This window comes from Ictalurus furcatus, chromosome 13 (genome assembly GCF_023375685.1).
Source record: "Ictalurus furcatus strain D&B chromosome 13, Billie_1.0, whole genome shotgun sequence".
NCBI classification, from domain to species: Eukaryota; Metazoa; Chordata; class Actinopteri; order Siluriformes; family Ictaluridae; genus Ictalurus; species Ictalurus furcatus.
In genome coordinates this window covers 22,297,426-22,323,222 of record NC_071267.1, presented here as the reverse complement: position 1 = coordinate 22,323,222, position 25,797 = coordinate 22,297,426, and the positions used below count along the sequence as shown (strand labels likewise).

The window sequence follows — 25,797 nt, the reverse complement described above, 5'->3', positions numbered from 1 at the left end:
AGGTAAAAAAAAATTTTAAAAAACACACATTGCTCGACATCCTAACCCAAACTTGCTGGGTTAGTCCAAACTGAACCTAGCATAACCTCCCCGATTATTTATAACCAAGTTAGTTATTTATTTATTATATATTTTTTAATATGGAGGTTATGGGGTCGAGGGAACTTGTATTATAGAAATAAATGCCAAGTCTAAGTGGACCACTGTCAGGCTTCCAGCATTGTCTGACTTCATGTATGTTCACTAGGGCTGTGACGCTGGCAGGTTCTTACCACCACGGTGGTTTATGTCCGGTGTTTTGAGCAGTGTTTTGCTTATTATATATCACTATATAATATATAATTTTATAGGCTTAAATTAAATAAAAACCTAAATAAAAAAAAAAAAGATGAAATGAATCGCAGACATCTGTTTCGCCTTGTTGTGTCGTGTTGTTGCAATGAGAAACTGCGGGATACGGTATTGTGGGATACGTTATTGTGATCGACCTGCAAAAGGGAGAGGAGAAGAAGTGAAATACGGTCGCACGTTTCTCTGACGAATGCTTTATTCCTTTTACAAGTGTAATACCACAAGCCTATAAAACCTTGATAGAAATACCAGTAGGACGGTAACCTAAATAATATATTAAAAATCTAAATTTTTAAATAAATTAAAAAACGCCTGGAGACGGCTCCTGAGATTTGTAGTGTTTGCCCGTTTAGCACTTTTTTTTTCCCCCCACAAAGACGACATATGGCTTCACGAGTCACAGATCCAAAATGTTCCCTGAACACCGATGTAACATTTGGTTTCCCAACAAGATCCATCGCTTTGGCAGAACCTGAAGTGAAATAGCAAAATTCTCCTGACTGGATTTTGCCGCTCAAACAAACCCGCGCCAAACTAACAGACAACACCATATAAGGTGTTTGATTGTGATTACGTAATTTGTATATTAACATAAAATCTCCCGCTATATGCTTGGCTATAAATACAAATTAATATTGCAGCTGTTATTATTATTATTATCATTATTATTATTAAGCAGAAACATTAATGTGATGTGACACACGCAGATGGCACTCCACCACCGCGGTGGTGCGGTTGTCACGGCCACCATCAAGCCCTAATGTTCACACTTTCATCCACAATGGATGCATATTAGATCATAAAATGGCTAATGCTTTCTTTTAGAGTCCCCGGAGTTCTAGTTTTTCCTGGCTATTAAGTTCTAGTTATTTTCCTGGGTGTGATACAAACTCTAGAGTATTGGGTCATTATCATGGACAAAATCTGGTACCAAGATTAGTTTAATTAAAGTTTAGTGCGGTTCTGCACTGGTTCGAGGAATTAAGCAAGTAACTGAGTGGTGCGAACAACAGCAAAACAGTTATTTATTCTGACGTGTTTGTTTAATAGTCTTGGCACTTAATACATTTTTACCCAAAATAATTACATAGTACTTTGGTGTTTTTACTACATACTTAGCTGCTTAATAGCTCGAACCGAGGGGAACTTGGCAGCAGCTGTTTTAACAACCACCTTACACAACAGCAGGTTAGTTTGTATTCTTGGCCATATTGAGTGATTAAAAAAACCTACCTTCTCGGGGTATCTGTAGTTACAACTGATTTCGGAAAGAATTTCTTTTGTTTTTGTTTTCTAAATAATATTTTTGATAGATAGACCTTTTCTATTTCCCATTTATCTACCGCAGAGAACTACGGAAATCAATGCCACCATTAATCTTAGCGCCAAAAAATGCCAAACAACGTGCCAGTGTTCTTTACGGAACGAAAAAATGGCGCGTTAGGGAACCAGAATTGCATCAGCGTGATCACAACCTTTTTTAACCCCTTTCTTTGTAAGTGTGTGAAATACCTTAGCGTTGAAACTTGTCAGTTTATCAGATTTTTTTTCTGTGAGACTTTTCAAAGATTTTTTGTTTTTTTCATCTTCTCATTTTATCTTCCCAAGAGTATCACCATAAACCCTGCACTTAGTAATACAATCCAGTACTGATTCAGATAGCTGCCGATAAGGGGAACGGTACGACAGTGGCAGTGTTTAACCATGCTTACACACCCAGGTAGTGGTTTGTGTGTGTGTATTCTGAGATCACACACTGCTTTGTTTTCCGGAAGACTAACAGTCAACAGTAGCCGGTCTACCGGGAGCCTGTAAAGGTCATCTTCCTTCAAACAGAGGCACACAGCAGTGTGTAGAAACATGCCGATGAAAGCTTATACACTGCGTATCCCTCAGCTGGGGGCTGCACTGCTCTTTCTCTCATATTGAATGGGCATTATTATTAGTTTGCAAACACAGTTTCCAGATCACTAACCTTGATATTTCTGTATGTTTATTTTAGTACAGCTAGTTTGTGCACACATTAATGAAGATTAAAAACGCTTGTTCAGAAGGTGTTGATTAATTTTCTATAGCAGCAGCTCTGACAAAAGCTGTAATTCAAATAACAGATTTATGTTAATTATATTAAGATTTTCTGTTGCAATCTGTAATGGTGTAAGCATCTTCAGTAATAACATTATACTTGCATGAGCAGTTTATCTGCCTACATGGTTATTTATATAAAGTTAATTGTTTTGGTGGTTAAGCAGATGTGTACAACTTTCTGTCCAGCTGCTAAAGTTTTAGCCGGTGGGTGAGCTCGTATGTCTGTATCTACCTAGGAAATAAGCACATCTTTGTTTGAAAATGTTGTTTTATGTTTTGTGATTTGTGACTCTAATGGCAGATTAAGATTAAATATGGCCTGGTTTCTGGTCATTCGGAATAATTGTATGATTAACACTTAATTAATGACGTTTAGAAGAAAAACAATCTTGTACCCATTATAGCCCTTAAGAACATTGACATCATGCAATCTCTTTCCAGTGAGGAATTTAGCTACTAGCATTTCTTCACATTTTCCCCAAATGCATAATTGAGATTAAGTGTTGATCTAAGTTATATTAGGGGGAGGGGGGACCTTGAAAGTGCTGGAAATAAAAGCTTTCTTTGTCACTTCAAAAGCTGAAAACCTTTAGGATTCAAGTCGCACAGTCATTTGTGTGTGTGTGTCCTCAACACTTAGCTGTCTAAGCATGTGACATTCTCGTACAGTCTGTTACAGTCTGTTTCTTTGGAAAGCTTTTTGTCTGTTGGCTTCCTTTTTATTAGATAGTGTATTAATCTAAGCGTTCATTGAAATGAGTTACCTTGGGTCTTACCTTTTTTTGTTGCAGAATTTCTACAAGGAGATTGAGAGGGAGGAGATGTACATCAGGTATGTGACTTTCTCATTTCCTGTTTGAGGTTGCCTTATTCTTGCCCTACAGTGTGAAGAGGAATATTGTCAGGATCTAAAGTTTGTCCAGAGTTTTCTTTTTTGTATTAAGTTCTGTGCTGTAGAAGCAGTCTGGGTTTTATTACTCTGTATGTGTGTGTGTTCAGGTACCTGTATAAATTATGTGACCTGCATAAGGAGTGTGATAACTACACTGAGGCTGCCTACACTCTATTGCTGCACGCCAAACTTCTGAAGGTAAATATGTGTATGTGTGTCTGTCTGTCTGTCTATCTATCTATCTATATATATATATATCTATATATATATAATGTGTGTGTATGTAGATATATGTGTGTATATGTATGTATGTGTGTATATATGTAGATGTGTGTGTGTGTATATATGTGTGTGTGTGTGTATATATATATATATATATGTATGTATGTATATATGTATATATATATATATATATATATGTATATATATGTATATATATGTATATATAAAATATGTGTGTGTGTATGTATGTATGTGTATACAAATATATATATTTGAATGACACCATCAAAGATGCCCAGATGTGCAAGATTTCTATATGATGATTGTGTGTAAGAATATCAGTGTATGAGATAAGAGTAGTTTGGCCTTGTGAGTGAAAAGAGTTAGCAGTCTTCATTTTACTTTTAAATGTATAAGCTATGTGCAGCACTGGCTCACCTCCCAGAAAAAGCACTATCATCAGTAAAGCTACTGTCATATTACACTGCTGTTTGAGGAGCTGTTAGCCTTTATTGTAACCCTGTGTATCGCAGAGGACAAAGTGAGGTGCTCCTTTCTCATGTATAAGTCCCTCATATATAAGTTACATATAGTGAACGGCATGAAAATTTGTCTTTGTGGAAGCTTAATCTCATCCTGATTACATGGGAGAAGTCGAATCTTTAATTGAAGTAAATTCGTGCTAATGATTAAAATGTTTATTCTTGCATTCATTTAATTATTATGGATTTATTTTTGTGACTGAAATGTTGTGTACTATGCTCATTTTTTTCTGCGCAGAAGAATGCAACGGTTACTTCTGTAATTTAGAACAGCACTGAGAATTCTCCTGGGAAGATTTTTATATATATATATATTTTTTTACTTATCTATGACTATGTTTACATGGACAGCAGTAATCTAATTACTGACCTTATTCTGAATAAGACAATATTGTGATTAAAGTGTTTACAGGAGTCGCTTTTAGAATACTTCTTTCATGTTCCTGTTTTACACGTTATAGAACATAGATTGATTAACGGTACACGTCATTACGTCCCCGCGCCACGCCGTCCGACGTCCCCTCCGGAATTTCACGTATCGACATACAGTTCGTCTTTGTTATGGTACCGTATACAGTTTTGGGTGTTTTTATTTTTAATTTTACGAAAGCTTCAAGTGCAGTTAATAGTGCAATGCTATACGTGCAAACTGCCTGAAGCCGTGGGCTGCGTACGATGCATGTACATACATGTATTTCGCCTAATATATAGTTGGTAAGTACGCGGTTTCAGACGCAGCCGTGCTCTCTTGTTTGCCGTCAGACGGTTGAGCACTGCCGTGTGTGAACGTGTCCCGTCGCAAAATGCGGTGAAAACTCTCACACAACGTTAATAGTGTGATTAAGGTGTGTACATGTCTGTAATACACGTCGATAATGCGATTAAAACAGGAATACTCCACCCACGTGTCTTAATTCGACTATGACTTTAGTCGGATTAAGGTAATTACAAATCGCTGTTCACATGGTAGTTTCTTAATCAGAGTATTGTCTTAATCGGGTTAATATCGGATTATTGTTGTGCATGTAAACGTACTACATGTTAAATAGTGCCAATAATTCTGTAGCTGACTTCCACCTAATTCGATCATTTGCCATTTCCCTCCCACTCACCAGCCAGTACAAATTTAAAGTACAAATATATTTAACTGATGCATCATTTTTTTTTTTAATTAACATTTATTGAAGCCCCAACAACTGCCCATACATTTCCATTACAAATAAAATCTCCAGCCTGCTAAGTCATTTTTTACCCCTACACCTAGCTTCCTTCAACAGCTTCAGTATTTGTCCGCTACACACACATCCTTTTAGCTGTGATGGTGCTCCACTTTTATTGCATAGCTAAGAGCGTTTGAAAGGATTACTGTTGTAATTTTTTTTTTCCCCCTCCTAATTCTAAAATGCTCCCTGCAGCTGTGTCATTATGCATTTGCAGTAAGCGGTATTTGGAGCTCTGTTCAGAGGGAGGTTGTAATAACACTCACTTAACAGCGTGATTTATTCCCACAACTGAACAGCCCCTTTGTTCACTTACTCAAACACCCTTTAAAAGTCATTCCAATGAGAAACGGACATCCATTCCCCCTTTAGAAAAGGATGTATGAGTTACATATGGAGTGATCGGACATGAGTATATTGATGAGAGCTTTCAAGAAGTAAATTGTATTTATTATTTTGTGGTACTTGGATGCATTTGGAATGAACAGTAGCAAAAACCTTTTGCATATGATGGCAGTTCATGCTTGCTTTATCAGAGAAAATCACAATTTTATTAAAGACATTTCATTTTTTGTTTTTATTTATTTAGTCACAGTAATGTTTTCTTATAGTTGACATTTAACTAAACGTTCCGTTTCCTAGGCTACCTAAACAAACGTAAGAAAAGTCTTTAACTTGTTTTTAATTCTTATCTTATTTATCATTTTTGACGATTTTATTTAAACCTAGCAAACATGCACATTTAGACTAAATTAAAAATGTGTGGCATTTAGACGGTCAATAAAATCATTTTTTTGAGGTCCAGCCACTAAAAAGAGCGTTTGTTTAAAATGCTTGTATGTAATATCACTTTAAGGATCAGTTCCTCCAGGATTTTGCGATCACAGATATTAACATAAAGTCAAGCAAACGCTGCAATATTTTGGAGGGGCTTGTAATGTTTTAAAATTACTGCAGATTTTCTGTAGATTTGAGCCCAGATGAGTCATGTGACATCATCACAACGCCCAAAGCCGTCTTCGATTCACGTGCGTCAAAAACGAGTACAACTAAAAGGTCTCATTTACTAACAAACATCACTGTGAAAGATAATGCAAAATAATGCAGTTTTGCCAGTTCAAGTAGTTTTCCCCTAAAAAAAAAAATATATACATACAGTACCTTATTCATGTGTAAAGATAATTGTTCTGAAAATTAATGCATTTATTCAAAATTTCAAAAAGACACGTTTTTTGAATGGACTTGGCAACTGAAAGTAGGACATGATGTTGCAAATTAAACATTTATGTGTGGATTTGTTTTTTGTTTGCTTTTTTTTTATTATTTTTTACTTTGAATGCATAAATATTGTGAAAATTCAAATAGTACAATTGGTTCTGAGATCCCGGCGTATGCTTGTGTCCCCTTCTGTGCTTGCAGTATTTTAAACACTTTAGTGATTAACTGAAGCCATTCTCTGCATGCAGAGACATTTGGCCTTTTGAAGGAGCACAAATTCACATGTAGCTTGGCATGTAGCGCAGCTGGCTGTTTCCCATGAGCCTGTTGTTTGCAGATGTTTCTTTCCTGGGGACGTTTACCCTGTGTCGTGTTACATGAAATATCAATTACATTTGCACTGCAGTGAGTCGGTTCTGACGGGGCCCTGAGCAGAAAACAGCACTTCCACACACTAACAAATGGCTGTGCTTGCCTGCTGGTCAGCTGACTGGACCTGGCTGTGCAGGGTGCTCGTTATTGTGTGTGTGTGTGTGTGTGTGTGTGTGTGTGTGTGTGTGCGCACGCCAGTTAGAGAGGTAGTGTGTACTGTGGGGTCAGCTTTTATAAAAAAAAAACAAAAAAAACAAAGAGATGATGTTGATCTTAATCATACTTCCTTTTTTTCTGGGTTGTTTATTAAATCTGGTGGAATCTTGTGAATATTGTAAGATTCTCTCTAAATCTGTATATCTCTTGTGGTTTTATAATGATTGTGTAAATAAAGTTAGATCCAGTCAGCAGCATTTGGGCCCAGTGTGGTGATATAAACTCATTAGTGTTTATAATAGATTATAAATATGATTAAGTATGATGAAGTGTTCTAAGGAATTGTGTGATGCATCCACAGTGGTCAGAAGACGCGTGTGCAGCTCACCTGACTCAGAGAGATGGATATCACGCGAGCACTCAAGGCCAGCTCAAGGACCAGCTTTACCAGGAGATTATCAACTACTTCGACAAGGGAAAGGTAACGAACAGTGTATAAACACAAGATAATAAACAGCTCACTTACTCTGCTGCTGTATGAATAAGATTCAAAGGACCTAAATTGAGTCTTTATTTATTGGTAGATCTGTAAAGGTTACAAAGCTTATCTGTTGTGTGTTAGCTGCAGGCTCGGGGAGAAATGGAATACGTGTAACAGCGTTACATAATCAGGATACAAAAAAAAAAAAATGGTAACTGTAATCTGTTACAGTCACGTAAAAAAAAAAAGTAATCAGATTACAGGTACATTTTGTAAAAAAAAAATAAATAAATAAAAAAGGAATTCTATCAGGATTAACTTTTTATTTTTCATTTAAAACCAAGGAAATTAATCTTTTGACGTAACACCGTATAGACAGCGGTTGATTATAGTTCTGGTTCTCTCTTGCCAGTCGTGGCTCACATGAGCAACCTCCTGGTGCATGTGCAAATACATTTTTAGCAGGTAATTTGGTAGAAAGGAACGCACATTGTTCTCGGAAATGCTTTTGTGATGTAATGTTACCCTCATCAGGGACCGTGATCTTTTATTAATTAACTCATTTATTTTATTAAGACAAATCCAAACACTGAACATGGTTTTAAGCTCTAAAATTTAAACTCTAAATAAAAGGTTTTTCACTCATATTGCTTTTCTCTTGACTTTATTTACATATGTGACCTTGAAGTAATCCAAAAGTAATGAGATTACATTACGTTCATATCGTGATAGATATGTTACTGATTACATTTTTTTATGAAGTAATTTGTCACTGTAACGGAATACATTTTTAACCCTCCCAACTCTGGTTAGCTCATCACCTCATAAAACATTAGCTAAACACACACTCATTTAATGTATGGCCTTGCTTTAATGGTCAAATTACAGATTACAAAAAAAAAAAAAGAAATAAATAAATGCTTTCACACTTATTAGTGCGTTTGCTTAGCCCGTAGTTGATACGTTTGGTTTCACACTGCTAGTTATTAAATGACAAAAATAAATGTGTGATAAGGGGTGTATTTAAAAACTCTGAAAACATACTCGTATGACTATTTTATAACTATTTAGAAGTCACAAAAATCCTATAGAAAACATCAGACCCAAAACATCATGCTTGCACTCGCTTTGCACATCAGAAATCAGTTTGAGTTTCACAAAAAGATGCCCATAACCCAAAATTATGTCATGTCGGCTTCACTTCATGCAGTTGGTTGGGGGGGCGGCTGTAGGGCAGCTGTGGCTCAGGTGGTAGAGCGGGTTGTCCACTAATCGTAGGGTTGGAGGTTCGATTCCCGGCCTACATGACTTCACATGCCGAAGTGTCCTTGGGCAAGACACTGAACCCCAAGTTGCTCCCAATGGCAAGTTAGCGCCTTGCATGGCAGCTCTGCAACACCAGGGTTCTGTTCAAACGGACTCAACACTGCATATGTGAAAGCATTGTAACGAATCACACCAGTAACAAATATAACATCTCATAACCGCAGGTCTGTGTGCTGAGCACCTGTACCATATCATACCATATCAATTATTCAAAGATCCGCTCCACCACTTACACTGAGTGTTTAATTAATGCCTGTGGTGGAGGATGCGCGGTCGAGCGACGTTCATGAACGGAGCGCAGAGTCCGAAAGACGGAGCAAGTAATTCCAGGAACGAGCGTGCACCTGTGAATAATTACCATGGCTCTTTTTCCACAATGTGCTAACAAACAAGAGTGCACGTGGTATGAGCTGAGCAGCAAGAGAGCAGAAACACGTGCATTTGTGTGGCGATTGTGTTTAACAAACAAGTTCCCCAGTAAAAAGGCGGAGAGAACAAAATATAAAATCCAAGTCACGCTCTCTAAAGACTGCCTCCTGTGTCCTCATTTCTCGACATACCTACCATCGCTGTCGTTCTGTACCTCTGACAGCCCCCCGCAACCCCATCCATCAGTAAATCCACCACTGAGCAGATATGATCTGAATGCTGAACTTTTCTCAGCACAACAGTGACACTGACATGGTAACAGTTTGATGGTGTATCAGGGGTATCAGGCACAGCAACATTACCTAATAAAGTGGTAAACTCTGTATTCCTGAAGCAGCCACTTTCAACTGATGCTCTGAGTATTCTAGAGACCACACACACACACAAATGCATTCCAGCTCCAAGGACAGCAGAAAGCATTTAAAGTGATGTATTCATATTTTGAAGCAAGCAGAGAGCATACTCCTGGAGGAGTGCATCGGATATTAGAACCGGAGGAGTGGACCTCACTGCTCGTGCTTGTCCAAAGCCGTTCGATCTCCATTAGGTTGTTGTATCACAGTGGAGCCTCGAATATTGTTCAGGGAGTTAGAGGCATGTCAAGAGACATGGAGAGCTCTTCGCTCGACAGTGCGGTCACAGATTCCCAGTAGCTTTTCCCCTTATTCTGAAGCTCATTATGTGGTTTGGGGACACAGATTGTGCGTGTGTGTGTGGTAGGCGAGTATTTCCCTGCTGTTGCTAGTCCCATAATTAGAATTCCCTACTGAGGCCTCTTTCAGGCCTGTGTGTGTAGGTGGGGGTTGCGGGGGTGAGAAAGTGGAAGAGCAGCTTGTCCTCAAGTGAGGGTTCGACATCCTGGCGTGCTCTGCTTCACACACTGTCAGCGACTGAGTGCACCCTTTTCTAGCAAAGCTATTTTAAATGTAGCTCCTCCTGTTGGACCAGATGGCCACAGAGAAGGAAAGAGACATGAATAGAAATAAAGCGAGAGTGGAAGCTGAGAGACCGAGCACGACTGGTCATCCTCAGGGCAGGGGTTTTTTTTGTCGTCGTCCCTTCAGGTCTCTTTCTAGGTCTTTGACTCGATAGTCCTTCATTAGTTCTCCTCTCATCAGCTCTTGTGATTCAAGACATTTATGAATAGCTTAAATTAATTATCCTGTTAAATTTACAGCTCAATAACAGAAGTGGAATTGAATATATTTAAAGCTTTTGTTTTGTGCCATTACAACTGCAATTGCTATATTCAAGCACTGTGGAAATGACTTTCTCCTTTCTGGAGCTAAATTACTCGCATCATTAGGAGCAGCAGTAATAGTGATAATCCATCAATCCCAATCAGAAAGCTCGTGGGTTATCAGTTTGAGCAAAGAAAAGCTTCCAAGCACTAAACTGCTACAAATATACTGTATGTGCATGTACGTATATTACAAAACATACACTCCAAACACCAATGTCAAGGGGCTTTTTATTAAAAAAAAAAATTTTTAGATGTACTTTTTCGGGACTGTAGCTCTGAAGCTACAATTTTTTCTTCAGCCCTGAATAATTCTCCACTTAGAGCGGTTTGTCACTACGTAACTGAACGTCAGTAAAAGAAGACTGCAGTGTTGGAATACAGTATGGCAGGGTATACAGTAAAATATGGAAATGCTCGTGTCTTATTGGCTGAGAGCTCTCAATTCTGCCAGTCACCGTGAGGGGAAGAATGCATATATGCCAATATATGCTGCTTTTTTTTGTGTGTGCGTGTAAATGTCTATATGAGTTTCAAGTTACATGAACATGATCTGAGCAGAGCGTAAGGACAGCTAACGTACTTTACATGGCTCTGTAGCAACTAAACCCATACAATGATCACGTAGTTGTGCCTCCCCTTGTTCTAGCGACACCAAACTAGCCTAGGCTAGTGTTAGCCAAAAAGTTTAACATTTTCTGTTTGGTAGTCCTGCAAACAGTGATCACACCCGAAACAAGTTTTATGATACATCCAACTTTTTTGTCCAGTTTTAAAAAAATTTAAGCAATTAGCCCTCACATGCAAGAAAAAAATGCATGAAACAGTCTATTTAGAAGTATGCTTTTTGATGGAGACATGTTTTGACAGTCCAGCTAACACCCATGCCTGTAAGCCTCTATATTGTCTATAGATATTTCAGTATTAATGCAGCTTGAGGCCATTAATAATACAATACCTTTTATTATCGCTGCTTTTTTTGTTTGTTTGTTTTGTTTAAGAGAATTGTTGTAAGGTTTGCTTTTTTCCAGTTTAACTGTAGTCCTAAGACAATTGTGTGGGTTTCTGAATTGTGTTATTGGCATCGTGTGCATAATATTATGACCCAGGCACATCCTACATACCTTTAACACATTTCTGCGATAAAGCCGTGCACTGTTAGTACACTGTTAGCTCATATGTTTTATTTTTTATGAAATCTTTTGTCTGTCATTTACTCTGTAGCTCTTTTTTTTCTTTCAGTCCTTCTTAAAAAGAAAGAATAAAAATCAGAAAAGCTGCTTTGCATTCTTTAAACTGTCTAATCACTTCTTGTGGCTTTGTGTGTGTGTGTGTGTGTGTGTGTGTCCTGTTGTACAGATGTGGGAGGAGGCCATCATACTGGGGAAGGAGCTTGCCGAACAGTACGAGAACGAGATGTTTGACTTTGAGCAGCTCAGTGCTTTACTGGTGCGTCTACACAGCATACGTGTTCAAATGTGCATCAACAAAGTGAAAAATGAGAATGTAAAGTGAGACATTTATGCTCGCTCACTCTCTCTCTCCCTCACTCTCTCTCTCGCTCACCCTTTCTCTCTCTCTCTCTCTCTCTCTCTCTCTCTCTCTCTCTCTCTCTCGCTGTCTCTCGCTCACCCTTACTCTCTCTCTCTCTCTCTCTCTCTCTCTCACTGTCTCTCACTCACCCTTTCTTTCTCTCTCTCTCTCTCTCTCTCCCTCTCACCCTCTCTCTCTGTCTGTCTCTCGCTCTGTCTGTCTCTCTCTGTCTCTCAGAGGAAGCAGGCACAGTTCTACGAGAATATAGTGAAGGTGATCAGGCCCAAACCGGACTACTTTGCTGTGGGTTATTATGGCCTGGGTTTCCCTTCATTCCTCAGGGTGAGTTACTCTTACAGTGCAGAACTTTACATCCCACTGGGTTTCTGAGTGAAAACAGAAACACAAACCTCTATTTTATGATTTCAGAAATATCTATTATCTAAATGCTATGAATGAAATTTGAGTCTACTTTAAAACAAACCAGCTATTCGAAATAAGGCGTTTTTATTTATTTATTTATTTACTGTTCATGTCCTAACACACCATCTGAGCATGTTGGGTTTTTTTGTGTGTGATAATGGATGATTGAACATGTGAAACATAACTCCACAGTCTTGTTTGTAAAAAGGTTTTAAAAAAATAAATAATTAAATAACTTTTTTTTTTTTTCTCATCATAGCATCAGGGTAAGCAAAATGTTTGCGCTCAAATGTACTCATGAATAAATTACCTAAAAGCAATGAATAATCTTTGCTTAATATTCTGCTGCAACAAAACCTTGTGTAGATATGATGGGTAATAAACAAATAATCAAGCACCACTTTTGTTTTATAGTAGTAAGTGTTGCTGACTGGACCCAGTATTCAACCTGGCACTCATACGAATGGTTTTATAAGCTCAATCCCTGTTGTTTAACTGTAGCATGACTCTGACATGATATCATTATCAAGAACATGTTAGCAAGTGCCGGAGTTGTGAATTAAACTGAAAGCTCCAGAGGAAACATTTCAGGATAGGCCAGATATCTGTTCATCTTAGCCAAAACACCAGGATGCCTCATAAATATAGATCTCACCACTGGAATCCAGAAATCTCTTCATTCATTTATTCATTCATCCATTTAAGATAAATATGCTCTGCATTGATTAGTCATTAATGATGATATCTAGCCAAATCTAGGCTTCTCACATTGCATGAGTCGTTAAACATGCATCAAAGTGATAATTAGCCAACAATTATTTGTTTAAATAGATCCTTATACTTGATATAATTGCCTAAAGCTTATTCGATCTTATCAGTATAGCAGTTGGTACCGCATGGATTTTTTTTTTTCCTGTCGGCTTTCAGAAAGGTCTGGTTTTAGGAGACAGTAAAACCAATTGGCAACTCCATTTCAGCTTGTTTGGCACGCGTTTTCCGTTTTCTCAACTGTAACACATAGACCTTTAAACCATCCGGTACACTGCAAATCAGTTAGCCATGCTCCATCTGCTCTGCTATGTCTCTGGTCAGCTCTGGGTATGATTGCAGAGTCTTTGAGTTTTATAACCTCTTCATCGAGATATTTCACGGAGTACCTTATTCCTCTACCTTTTTCTCTCTCTTTCAAACACTTAGCGTGCGAACTGCCATTTTCACATGTTCCGCACCCTTGCTGTCATGCGATATGAGAGTATTTTCCGCTCACATGAGATTGAGTCCTAGCAGCTGGGTTCTCAGGCACTCTTCTGTACATCCTTAATGGAGAAATGAGACTGTAATAAAGGTTTTTGCCCAGGCTTGCCATAGCAAGAACATGGGAATAATCAGTGTAAAATTGTTGAATATATGGAAAAGTCCATTTCATTATCATGTAAATGAGAACCGATTTCTAATTTATTTATTTATTTGTTTTTACGCTGTGGAACGAAACGGCTTTTTATCGGCTGATTTTCTGGAATATCGTACAACCGGTTAGCTGTGTCATCAGCGGCATCCAGTTATACTAAAAAGCATAATTTCTTATTACTCAGCTTGTTGAGTGGCTGTTTCTTGGCAGTGTTACTCAGCTAAAATAGATAAATATGGTGAGAAGCTTTTTAAACTGGTGCTGGTGTCACTCTTTGGGGTTGCTGCCTTTTCTGTGCTGACTGGCATGCTTAATTATTAGAGGTAATCAATAGCTCCAATAAAGCCGCTTTGTTTTCTCCGAACCGAATTGATTTTAGGCAGTAGGACTTCATTTGTCTGCTTATAAAGGCATCTACTGCATGAGTGGCTGGGAGTAGGTATCATCACATAGCCATAAACTCTCAAACCCACAGTCTCAGCAGCTGGGATGGTATCGACTGATTGCCGCATACAATGAAACAAAAGCTGTGCATTAGAATGGAACAAAATAAAATATTGCTAAATAAACATGCGCTCTTTGGCCGAGAGATTTACTGTACACTGATGTGTAGGGTTGCCAGGTCTCTGCAAAATTTCTGCCCTACCTACAACGCAAAAACTTGAAACAGACCTGAAACATTGGAAAAATGAGTCCCATTTTTCTTAATTTTTTATAAATATTATCTTTGGAAACAAGTTATCCATGGTCAGGGTTCCCACTCCAAGTCATTAATACATTTGAAAAATATACAAACAAAATTCCCTGATATTTCCTGACTTCAACCCCAAAATGATATAAATTCTTTCCATGACCGGAATAGACTTTATTAAATTTCCATGACATTCCAGAAATTCCATGACCCATGGGAACCCTGCATGGTGCACACACAATTCAGATTTTTTTTTTTTCTTCAAAATTAGACTAATTTGGCATAAAAAAAAGACATGGTAACCCTGCTCGTATGAGTCACAAGGAGCGTGTCTGAAATATGGGGCGCTTTATTTCGCACTCTGATGTTATTCTGCTTAGATGAGCACTAGACAGTGTTTATGATTACAGCTGTAGTTCTTGGGTACAAATCTAGCGTATCCAGGTGAGATTATCCGCTAATGCAAAGGTGAAACTTGGATATACGCTGTTTTTATGAAGTGTAAATCTTTATGGTATCCATGTAGGATCATCTGATTTGTTTATATTTTGCATACGAATTTACTGGCCACGCTCCTAGACTTCCATTATATGTGAGTTTTCAGTAAACAAATTTACTGTTCTTTTCTCACCGTAGGGAACTGTGTTGAAATTCTTGTTCATGGACATCACAATCACCACAGTCATCCACAGATGTGCAAGATAGAGATTCAAGTACTCCTTTTAATGGTTCATGACACTGCAGATATGAAGTATAGGTGGTTTTGTGAATGAGTTGAGTTGTGAAGCTGAAAAATGTTACTCAGGGTGTTACTTTCTTTTCTTAATTATCCTCATTTACTAAAACCTCACATTAAATTTGCTCGCACAGTCTCTTCCTTTGTGTGTGTGTGTGTGCACTGTGTTCACTAGAAGAGATCAAGACTCTTAAGCTGTGTGGAAATAAAGCATATTTAACGTATGCAGCCTTGCCTCTTCTTTTGCTGCCCTCTAATTTATGAGGTGCCATGCTGTCATTAGGATTCATCACAGACTGGAGTTCTTTGACAAGATTTAAAAATGGCTTCTATTATCTCCGTTATATGGAGAGGGTTGCTTTCCTCTGTTATCGTTACCAGTTCTATAAATTCTTTGGAGTAAGTGTTAGATTAATAGGTTTGTGTCATCAAAAATGAAGCTAAGAAAAGTAAAACTGTGATTCAGTAACCTCAGATATCATACGAAGACACAGTATGACCCCTGTGATCGAATGTTTTTGCTAATGTTTTGTCTGTAGTGCTTTATTATGATTAAGACTTCATGAGAAGATAAAACAGTAACCGACTTCTGAAGCCACGTCGCGAATGAACCAAAACAGCAATTCTGTGTCTTGTGTCCTTGTGTCTAATCCATTACGTTACAGAGCTGGTGCTGTGCCAAGGTAAAAGCAGCAACACGAGCTACAACAAACTAATTCCACATACAGAGATTGTGTTTTCAAACCGTATCCTCTGCCAAATTGAAAGACAGAATTTGCCACTCGTTGTAATGCCCTCATGGCTGTAATTTGTTACTGCTCATGTTTTAGCATTGCACACTGAGCCAGACTGGGAGAAGGAGTGCTGTCTGTGTTGCTGTGCCTCTCTATAAAGAGACCTCCCCTGCAGCGGGAAAATAGAAAACGTGTTGCGCCTGCATTTTCCTTCCTCACAGAGCCTCTTTGGTATGCACACGGAGCCATGAGAGGCATAGCATCTAACTCCACCGTGACCTGAATAGCTGCCGGCAAGTAGAAGAGACATGCTGCCGTTTGCCATCTTATCACACGAAGCAGATTTGAAACGTACCTCAGACGTATTTCATTTCCGCAGTGCACTCGCTTAATTGGAAGCCCGAAGTATGTGGGTTCAGGTGGTTTGTAGAAGCTGAGCGAGCTCTTTCACTGCTTGCTTACGCCTCAATTCTGTCCTGTCGCACACACTGAGAAGGGGACCATATGGCTGTCTGAGTGTGAGTCGCAGTGTGTTTGATGGACTCTGCGTCTAAAGGGTGGAAGCTAATTGTACGTTTTCAGCCTGTCACAACTCCTCCAAATCAACTGCTTTTGCTCTTTCTGGACGTGATGCTAAATTTGTGTGACAGAAAAATTAGTCCATCATCTTTACTGATGACGTGTTTGAGCCATGATGCATTTTTGTAGTGGAATGACTGAAGGTTCATTTATATTTATTTATTTATTTTTTCAGATGATGGTTGTGTATTATTAAGGCCATATATAGTAGTAAAGTGTTAACGTTGTGCCCCATGCTCCTTGGGATAGGCTCCAGGTTCCCCGCAACCCAGTAGGATAAGCGGATGGATGGATGGATGGATGGATGAAATATGATGCATGAAAAATTATATTACATACAGTTTGTACCACATCGATGGTGAACTTTCGAATCAGAAGGTGTGCAAGTTTTAGACCTTTATGCTATCCAAAATATTCCCATATTGCTGATTTGATTTGGCTGAGGAAGGATATAAAAGTTTCATGAGGGACACCAGCCTCTGCCAACTGCAGTTAAGGTGGAATATGTCCTGCATTTTAATAGTTTAATTTGTACTTATTTTGTGATAGGCCTGTTATAATTATTAAATAATTGTGGGTCTGTGCAGTTTGTGATTGATCATTGCCTAAGAGTATATCTTCACACTGGTCAAGCAGAATGCCTTAGTGAATGCAAGATGTAATATATAATCTTATTGCATATTACACTATCATTCTTATAAGAGTGCCGGAAAATCAACCGAACAGACAAATCATTCGTCACAAATGTTTATCTGACCTGACAATTTAATGGCAAAATAACTGCTAAGTGGCCGAAAATTGTCACTGTTGGTGTAAATGAACATGACAGAACATGACATCAATAGGCTTTTATGTGTTGTACCATTAAACATTTGATTTGAGAACCAGAGAACCAGTAAATTAGCATTTATTCATGAGAAAGCAGTCATTGGATGGTATTTGTATCTAAGATTTATGTGTAGGCATTGCATAAAAAATTATTTTAGTGATTATTTTTAACAAGTCAGTGTTAGGATGATAATTAGTTCTACATGTGTCCCAAAAGTCTTCATACATAGAGGACTATGTTTGCCAGCACCACGTCGGTTGTGCCTTCGTCAGGGGATGTTTGTGGACGTTCACTTCTCGGTTGGTCCGCAACACTTCCAGACTTTTTGTATTTGTTAATAAGTTTGGCAGCAGTGTGGTGTGTGATGTGCTTGCCATGTTTCCTGTTAAAGTCCATCACAGTCTTGTGACAGCTTCCCGATCCAGCCATAAGAATGATTTCAATACGTTCTTCTTTTGTCAAAGGTGTTAAAGGATATCTGAAAGTAAAATTATATATATATAACATTTATTTATATATAACATTTTTGCAAGACCTTTTTCTAAAAAGTGTTAACTTCCCCTATGTATATATTATGCTAGTGTAAAGTACATTTAACTTCCCACTCACTTCACATACATTTTTATCTGTTTTGAAGGTACATCCAAATCTATTTTGCAGTCATACTGAAGAATGTTGTAATAATGCCATAACTGGCCATATGATTAATGCTAATGGACTTGGAACCTTCTCATAAACAGTCTTTTCTCTGCCATAGGTTGTGACTAGTTCCCAGAGTGTAGCTCCCATCTTGTCCAGTGTTTCTGTTGATCAGGTGCTTGTTGAGATGATTTGAGACGTCCCTGGGTCCATTCTGCCAGCCAGGCGTATGTTGGTGTGTGTGTTTGCAGTGTATGACTTGGGTTTGGAGTAGCTTGCATTCCAGCAGCCCTTTTTATTTGCTGTCCCAACTTGCCAGACGAGCATGTTTGGAGTTTGGAGCGCATTCAGGAAACCAATTTCCTAAAACGCTACTGTTGCTGTTCAGCTTGTAGTGACCTTGTCTTCCAGAGAGGGCTGCCAAAAGACTGCTCTAGCATCATGCTCTCTTTGAATTGCAGATTACTGTGATGCATTTTAAAACGCATTTTTGCTGAAAGTGCTGGCAACCACAATTTGAGATTCAGGATTTAAATAATTACACTACAGCTGTCCTCAGGCTTCTGTCCTTAGCACAGAGCTCATCTTTTTTTTCTTTTCTTTTCTTTTTCCTTTTTTTCCCCTCTTCTTTTTCTTCTTTTTGGCTGCATGAGTCAGCTGAATCTGTATTTAAAGTCTTAACATATATACACTCTCCTTCTTACATTTTAGGAGTGTTTCATAAAATCGCATATCCTTACATACAAATATTCCAGTATTGTGCTGTATAAACATTAAAAACAGTGACACAATGTTTTTGGTAACTTTTGTACAGTAGTGTAGAAATGTGCTGGCTTATATGTCCATGAGGATAATAACGTGTAGAAAGAAGCACTTATAGTGTCTAGATTCAGTGCACATTGATCTGAAGAGCTTGTAGTGCTTCCTCACTCACTTCAGTAGATTTATGCTATAGGTGTGCATTTGTACTATGGATTGGTCATATTTGCATATGGTCTATGGATTGGTCATATTTGCGTAGATGTGTGGAACACTTGTTTGCTTGGAGATCATGGTTAACAGTTACATTTGAATCTGAGCACATATGTTGATATTGATGCTCCTGGGCTTTGCACTGGTTTAACCAGAATGCTGTGCCATTTATTGTGGATTTGGGAATGTCAGAATTTAGTTGGATTTATTCTGCTGTTTATTGATGCTGTCTTATTGCAATTTCAGTCACTCCGAAGCATGCCTTAACCATCGACATCTCACTAAAAATGCAGGTCCTACTGCAGATAGGCAAAATGACAACTACATATTATCAGGATAAACTACATCACAAAATGTGCATGTGTATAAATCATGAGTTAACCGTTAACAGTAATAAGCACCTGGTTGAGAATTAAACAATATTTATACCAGTGGTTTTATTTTCTAAATTTTACTCAAGTTATTAAAGAGTAATAAACATATCAACCTGATTTTGTTACCCAAATGTGGCACTTTTTTGTTTGCAAAACTTAATATCAGACTATACGCTGTAGGGCCATCAGGAACATCAGTGTGGTTGGAAGAGTCCATGTGCAGTGATTGTTGCAGCCTGTGTGTTGTGTGTGTGCGTGTGTGTTAATTAGGTTTTGTGCTTGTGTTGTGCAGAATAAGATGTTTATCTACCGGGGAAAAGAGTACGAGCGGCGGGAGGATTTTGAGGCGAGGCTACTCACACAGTTCCCCAACGCTGAGAAGATGAAGACCACCACTGCCCCCAACGATGAGCTCCGCCTTTCCTCTGGCCAGTGTATCCTTCCATAGTGCTGACATGCTCACACCCCACAATCACGTTTCCATATTTTATAGCTGCATTTAAAATCTAGACCCATTAAGGTGCTTTAGAACCTTTAAAGGTTTTATGCAGTGTTTGTTTATCAGACATTAGAGTCTAAGAAGCGTTAAGCATCCCAGAAAACATCTGGAGAACCATGTTTTCTAAAATTGTATATGGTTAATTGATGTAACATTTTTGCACAGTCATACAGTATAACAGCAATACATAATATTCAAATACAATATGACCACTAGCTGAAGGAATAAGCCTGAATATAGTTTTAAAAAGATAAATAAAGATAAATAGTCAACAAGTAGGAGTTTTAAGTAAAACAGCAAAGTATTGAGATTTCAGTATAGATTTGTGATTTTATTTTTATATATATAAAACTGTTAGTGTGATTTAATTTTCTTGTTTGTTTGTTTTTTGTTTTTGTTTATCTGTGCAATAAAACTAAACATGCCTTTATCATGGTATTTTGAGAGATTGAGGTTCAAAGAGCAGTGAAGTCAAAAAATCAGATACAACATCTCAAGTAATATTTGAATGTAAGCTTCTCATATATTCAGTGAGGTATGAATAACGTTCATATGTAATTATTCATATTACATTTTCATTTGAGGTTTTAAGGTCTTTTATTTTTTTTTATATCTCTAACCAAAATGCCAATTTAAATAGAAGCCTCATATCTCCGATAACGTGCGTTTTCCCATTTTCTTAACTCTGTGTGTAGATATTCAGTGTTTCACAGTGAAGCCATTACTCGAGCTTGCTCCCAAATTCCAAAACAAGCCTGTGTGTGAGCAGATAGTCAGGTATCATCATCATCATCATCCTCATTATTCATCTTCACAGAGCAGCATTCTTAAAGATCACACATTACAACACATTTTGGTCGTTAATATTCCGTCCAACTGAAAGGAAAAAGGAGCCACTTGATGGTTTGAAAGCAAAACGGATCCTTTTGACCTTATTAGTAAAAGTCAACTGACTCTCGTCCACCTCTATACATTTTGGACGTCACCATGCACATGTCACTTGGGATAATTTTAACCAATAATACAACGCAATGTAGCACTGCCCCGACCTGCACCTTCAGCTATCATGTAGAGTAAATACTGAACCATTGTGTACTCTGCCATGTTATGAAACAAAACTGAGTTCTAATTGCTTTTGCATGTTGTCTTTAAAATCATCGTCCTCCACGTTGCTTCACGTATAGAAACATGTTCGGCGTGGGCAGATCATAATTTAATTAATTAGTCCAATTTTGTGGTAACTAATATAATTGAGCTGAAAAGTATTACATGCTGATTATGTGCATTATGATGAGCGAGACTTCATGCATCTACAATCTTTATCCTGATATTATTCCAATGAACTGTCGTGTTCTCCCATCTCATGTAAAAGCATGTTTTGAGTCTGACTATCATCTTCATCGTAGTGTTTAAATGTGAGGGGGCTGTATGTTTTGCTAGCATAGAGGTATGAGAGAGTTTTTACACTGCATTTTTGCATTTGTTTCCACATGCCTTAAAGATTGTCAAGCATCCGGTCAAGCTGATTAATATGCCTAGTAAAAATTGTTCATAGCAACAGCAAGACCACATCCTTGGGGCACACGCGTAATGTGACAGGATTCAGGGGTAAAAACTTCAAGTGGCTTTTGCCATTAACCAAATGCTACTTTTACACAAATGTATCTTATTGAAAGTTAATAGGGAGTAGAGTTTTTCTGTCTCTGGTGGTTGGACGAGTGAAGTTAACAAGAAAATAAAAAGTCTACTTAAACTGCCAGTGAATAAAAAATTAAAAACCTGTTTGTTTGGATAAGTACTTGTCCTGGGAACCCATTGTAGCAATTTGAACACCCTGATATCTGCTAATCTTTGACATTGGCATGCTGATCATGCTGGCGTTAATTTCACTTCGCTTTACTTTAGCGCTTAAGCGTTTTAAATGACTAGTGATCATACAGAATCGTGAACAGGAAGGAATTAGTAGACAAATGATCAAACGCGCGAGGATCTCATCTGTCCTGATACTTCATAAGCATTGACGTAGCCGTGTGAGGAATGGTAAGGCTTTTTAAAGTTTAGTTCTTGGAGTGTAATTTTAGCAGAGCTCTGTGGCCGTCTCTGTATTCTTTCCTTCAGGGTGACACGTTTCTTGTTCTAGTCAAACACACTCTCCTAGATGAATGAAAAGCCTGCACACATTCCAGATGTACTTTGATCTGGCTGGCATTGAAATGCTGCTGACTTTTCGGTTTGATATTCATATTGCACAGTAATTACAAAATCTAATTCAAAAGCCTCTGAGACCAGATGGCGTTTATTTCCAGAGAGTGTGAGGAGGAGATATAAAAAATAAAGGTGGGGGTGTTTTTGTGGCTCATTGTCAGGGGAGGTGTGTGTGTGTGTGTATATATATATATATATATATATATATATATATATATATATATATATATATATATATATATATATATATATATATATATATATATTATAAGAGAAATACAGAGTGATCAGTTGTCAGTTCTTTTTAAAGTCTTGAGTGTCTGTCATACTTCTGGTTACAACATGCCCATCTTCTCCCTGCAGTCTTTTCCTCCTTTTCATAAATAAATGAAGCCGATCCGTTGTGTTGCTGCAGGCGTTCGCCCTGCTGCTTATTCCAGCAGACAGGAGGTTCCTCTAGCCTCTGTGACAGTAGCCTCTATACACTGCCACTCCATCATATCTCATTCATCCGAGAGCTGACCCGGTGTCATGCTGTCAGACAGGAGAGATCAGTAACTCTAACTGCTGCTCTGCTCTCTCTTACAGTTTTTACACCATCAATGAGGTCATGAAGTTCCAGTACTCCAGACCCATCCGCAAAGGCGAGAAAGATCCGGATAACGAATTTGCTGTATGTATGGGTTTGTGATATGCTTGGGCAAGGGACGGGAACGGGAATTGGGGCGGCTGGTAGTAGAGCGGGTTGTCCACTAATTTGGTTGGCGGTTCGATCCCCGGCCCACAGGCTTCCGCACGCCAACGTGTCTTTGGGTGAGACACTGAAGCCCAAGTTGCTCCCGATGGCAGGCTAGTACCTTGCGTGGCAGCTCTCCTGCCGTGTGTGTGTGAATGAGGAACAGTGTAAAGCGCTTTGTAGAACCACAAAGGTTAAAAGGTGCTATATAAGTACAGACCATTTAGCATGTACTGTATGCTGATACTCTAACAAAGCACACTGTCAGTGTGTTTATACAGGCAGAGTAAATCGATTTTAAGTTGTGAGATTTGAGATTTTTGCAGCCTAAACAGCAGGGGGAAAAAAAAAAAAAAGTATTTTCCAACTGAAATCTGTTTAAAACATGAAATGTCAGACCACAGGATATTTATTCTGCTTTGAACAAACCATCTCTTGACAGTCATGAACGAAATTCTCAACTGACTCTCCGTATTATTTCAACAGATATTAATGTATTACTTATAATGATATTATTTTCTATATTTCATCAGAAGAGTGTACAATTTTTAGGACATAGGAGGGTTGGCGAGTACTAAATAATTTCAGAGCACCAGCAAAAATCTTGTGAACAGTATGATTATTGGATTTTTTTTTGTTTGTTTTTTTAATTGAGAAACAAATTTAAAAAGAAAAAGTTACAGAATCTGAATGGCAAATTAGAACATGTGGACATAATTGTATGAAATTATATTGGCAACAGACATGCTGGTGGTTTGAATGCATTCAGTTTCAAAATCTCCAGACATTCAGCTTTAAAAAAAAAAAAATAATAAAAAAAAAAAATTTAAGAAATAAATCAGATTTGTCAAGCCACCTGAAGGTTCAAGAGGAGTTCAAACCAATAACTGCTTTTTCTAAGTGGTCTGCCCTGTGCAGCCATTTCTCTGAGTCTATAATTGTACCCATTAACGTTTTTTTTTTCTCTTTCCTTTTTTCTATTTGTGTTCATTTTTGTCATTTTGTTCTGTGTAATAGAATATGTGGATCGAAAGGACTACATATGTCACGGCCTACAAGCTCCCCGGGATCCTGCGCTGGTTTGAAGTCATCTCTGTGTCTGCAGTGAGTACACTGTCCCACTGTGTTCTCTGATTATTTTTTCCCTCAATTAAGTTCGAGATTTTCTTTTTCTAAAGCAGTGGGAGCAAGAGTGTTGGAATAAGGTTTGCTTGTAGAAAGAAATTGGTATTGATTATTAGATCAGAATATAAAGTGTTATACTCGGTGGGTTTGAGAACGCCAAAAACGGCAAAAGAAATGGATTTGAGGCGTAATCTCACAGCATGACTAATTACTCAGTAAGTTTGTAGGAGTCCTTTTACTTGTCCTCAATTTAAAGTGCCTTTGAGGGTTGTAATAAATTAGAGGTGTGTGTGAGAGAGAGCGAGAGAGAGAAAGAGAAATCTGTTTTATCAGTATGAGAAAGTGGCCTGTTAGCACTATCCAATAGTTCCACATGTCCTCACTGAATCTCAGTTTTTGTGCTGAAGTTAACACTTTTGTGCCGATTAATTAGTCTGGATTGTGTTCTATAATAATTCAGGCCTTGATCAGGATTTTAGGGAAGCTTTATGACAAAGCAGCTTCGTTAGTTTCTCAGCTTGAGCGCTTCTCCCACGCAAATCTCTCCCTCCTTCTCCCCTCTAAATCTTCCTATTTTTTCCCTTTCCCCTTGTGTGTGTAGCTCAAGCTGATCTAGTTTCACTCATCTGATGCCCAGATTGCAGTTTTCAGTTGTCAGTTGATTCTTATCTTCTTTCTCACATAATCAAAAACACAAATCCTCCTCTCCCCTACGCTCCCTCCGCTTTCATCATGTGCGTTTTTGTGTATTTTTATCCATATTCAGATGTCGTTGTTTATTCTGATAATCCTCACGATGTTCTCATTAGCTATTTGGAGAACCGTGTGTTGTGGCCAGGAAAGACAGATTTGTTTCGGTCTCAGCTTCGGTGTGTCACAGTGTGGTGTGACATCCTTCTCGCAGACGGTGAATGAATAAGGGACAATCTGCAGTAAATATCCAGATGAACAGATTAACTTTTTAAACCTCTATCAGAAACAATAGGAGGTTTTTTTTTTTTGTTGTTGTTGTTGTTTTTAGAGAGAGTTCAAACTGGATTAGACGTGACATTTTCCTTGTGATTTCTTTCGAAGCTTCATTTAAATTGAGTTATATAGCATCTTTTTTTGAGAAATGTTGACATTCATGCAGACTTTTCAGCATCTTAATTGTTTTCTTTGAAAGACACATTGGTCAAAGCAAAAGCAAATAAAATTCACCTTTGAACAGCACATTAACTAAAGGAAATACAAATTTGCTAGTAGCAGTTAATTTGCTTCGAGCTCAGTTCATTCAGGTGATCTTTAATACATTGAGTTCCTGAACCTGTAGAACAGATAAGGGCAGGAAAAAAAAAATCTTTTTTTTTTTTCAGGAAAAGTGGAGGAACTGCTAATTAGTTAACAGCAGTCACCCTTGAGCTTTGCTTTGCCATTTCCTTAATTTCTCTTGTTACTTATAGTTGAAAAAACTAAGATACAATCTTAGAAAACTAAGCACCCTTAAGAATCAGTAAAAGATATGTGTGTCCCTACAGAGTGTTTATCTTTTAGAGTTCGAAGTAGAAATATTTTTTAGAAATCTAAGAACACTTAATTATCCGATGAAGCCTTATAGAACTAGCTAACAAACCTGTCGTGATAAATTTAAAGAAATTTGAAATCACAACCTTTATATGCTTTCTGTGCCTTAAGTCAGGTGATTTGATATGAATTTGCCAACATGAGTCCTTGCTGGGCCTAGCATTAGCTGAAAACATCGTCGTATCAGGACCTCATAGGACATTTCTTGAATTTG

At 38.0% G+C, this 25,797-nt stretch overlaps 1 protein-coding gene across 2 annotated transcripts in view; it reads left to right on the top strand.

The window, feature by feature from the left end:
* The window catches only part of dock1 (dedicator of cytokinesis 1), a 293,597-nt gene that overhangs the window by 244,566 nt on the left and 23,234 nt on the right, over window positions 1–25,797 (top strand). For both annotated transcript variants that reach the window (XM_053640698.1, XM_053640699.1), the window contains exons 36-44: window positions 3,231–3,271; window positions 3,439–3,529; window positions 7,423–7,542; window positions 11,897–11,986; window positions 12,308–12,412; window positions 19,748–19,889; window positions 20,650–20,731; window positions 22,748–22,832; window positions 23,913–23,999. In XM_053640698.1, coding sequence (XP_053496673.1) covers window positions 3,231–3,271; window positions 3,439–3,529; window positions 7,423–7,542; window positions 11,897–11,986; window positions 12,308–12,412; window positions 19,748–19,889; window positions 20,650–20,731; window positions 22,748–22,832; window positions 23,913–23,999 — 843 coding nt within the window. The remainder of the gene's footprint in view (window positions 1–3,230; window positions 3,272–3,438; window positions 3,530–7,422; window positions 7,543–11,896; window positions 11,987–12,307; window positions 12,413–19,747; window positions 19,890–20,649; window positions 20,732–22,747; window positions 22,833–23,912; window positions 24,000–25,797) is intronic.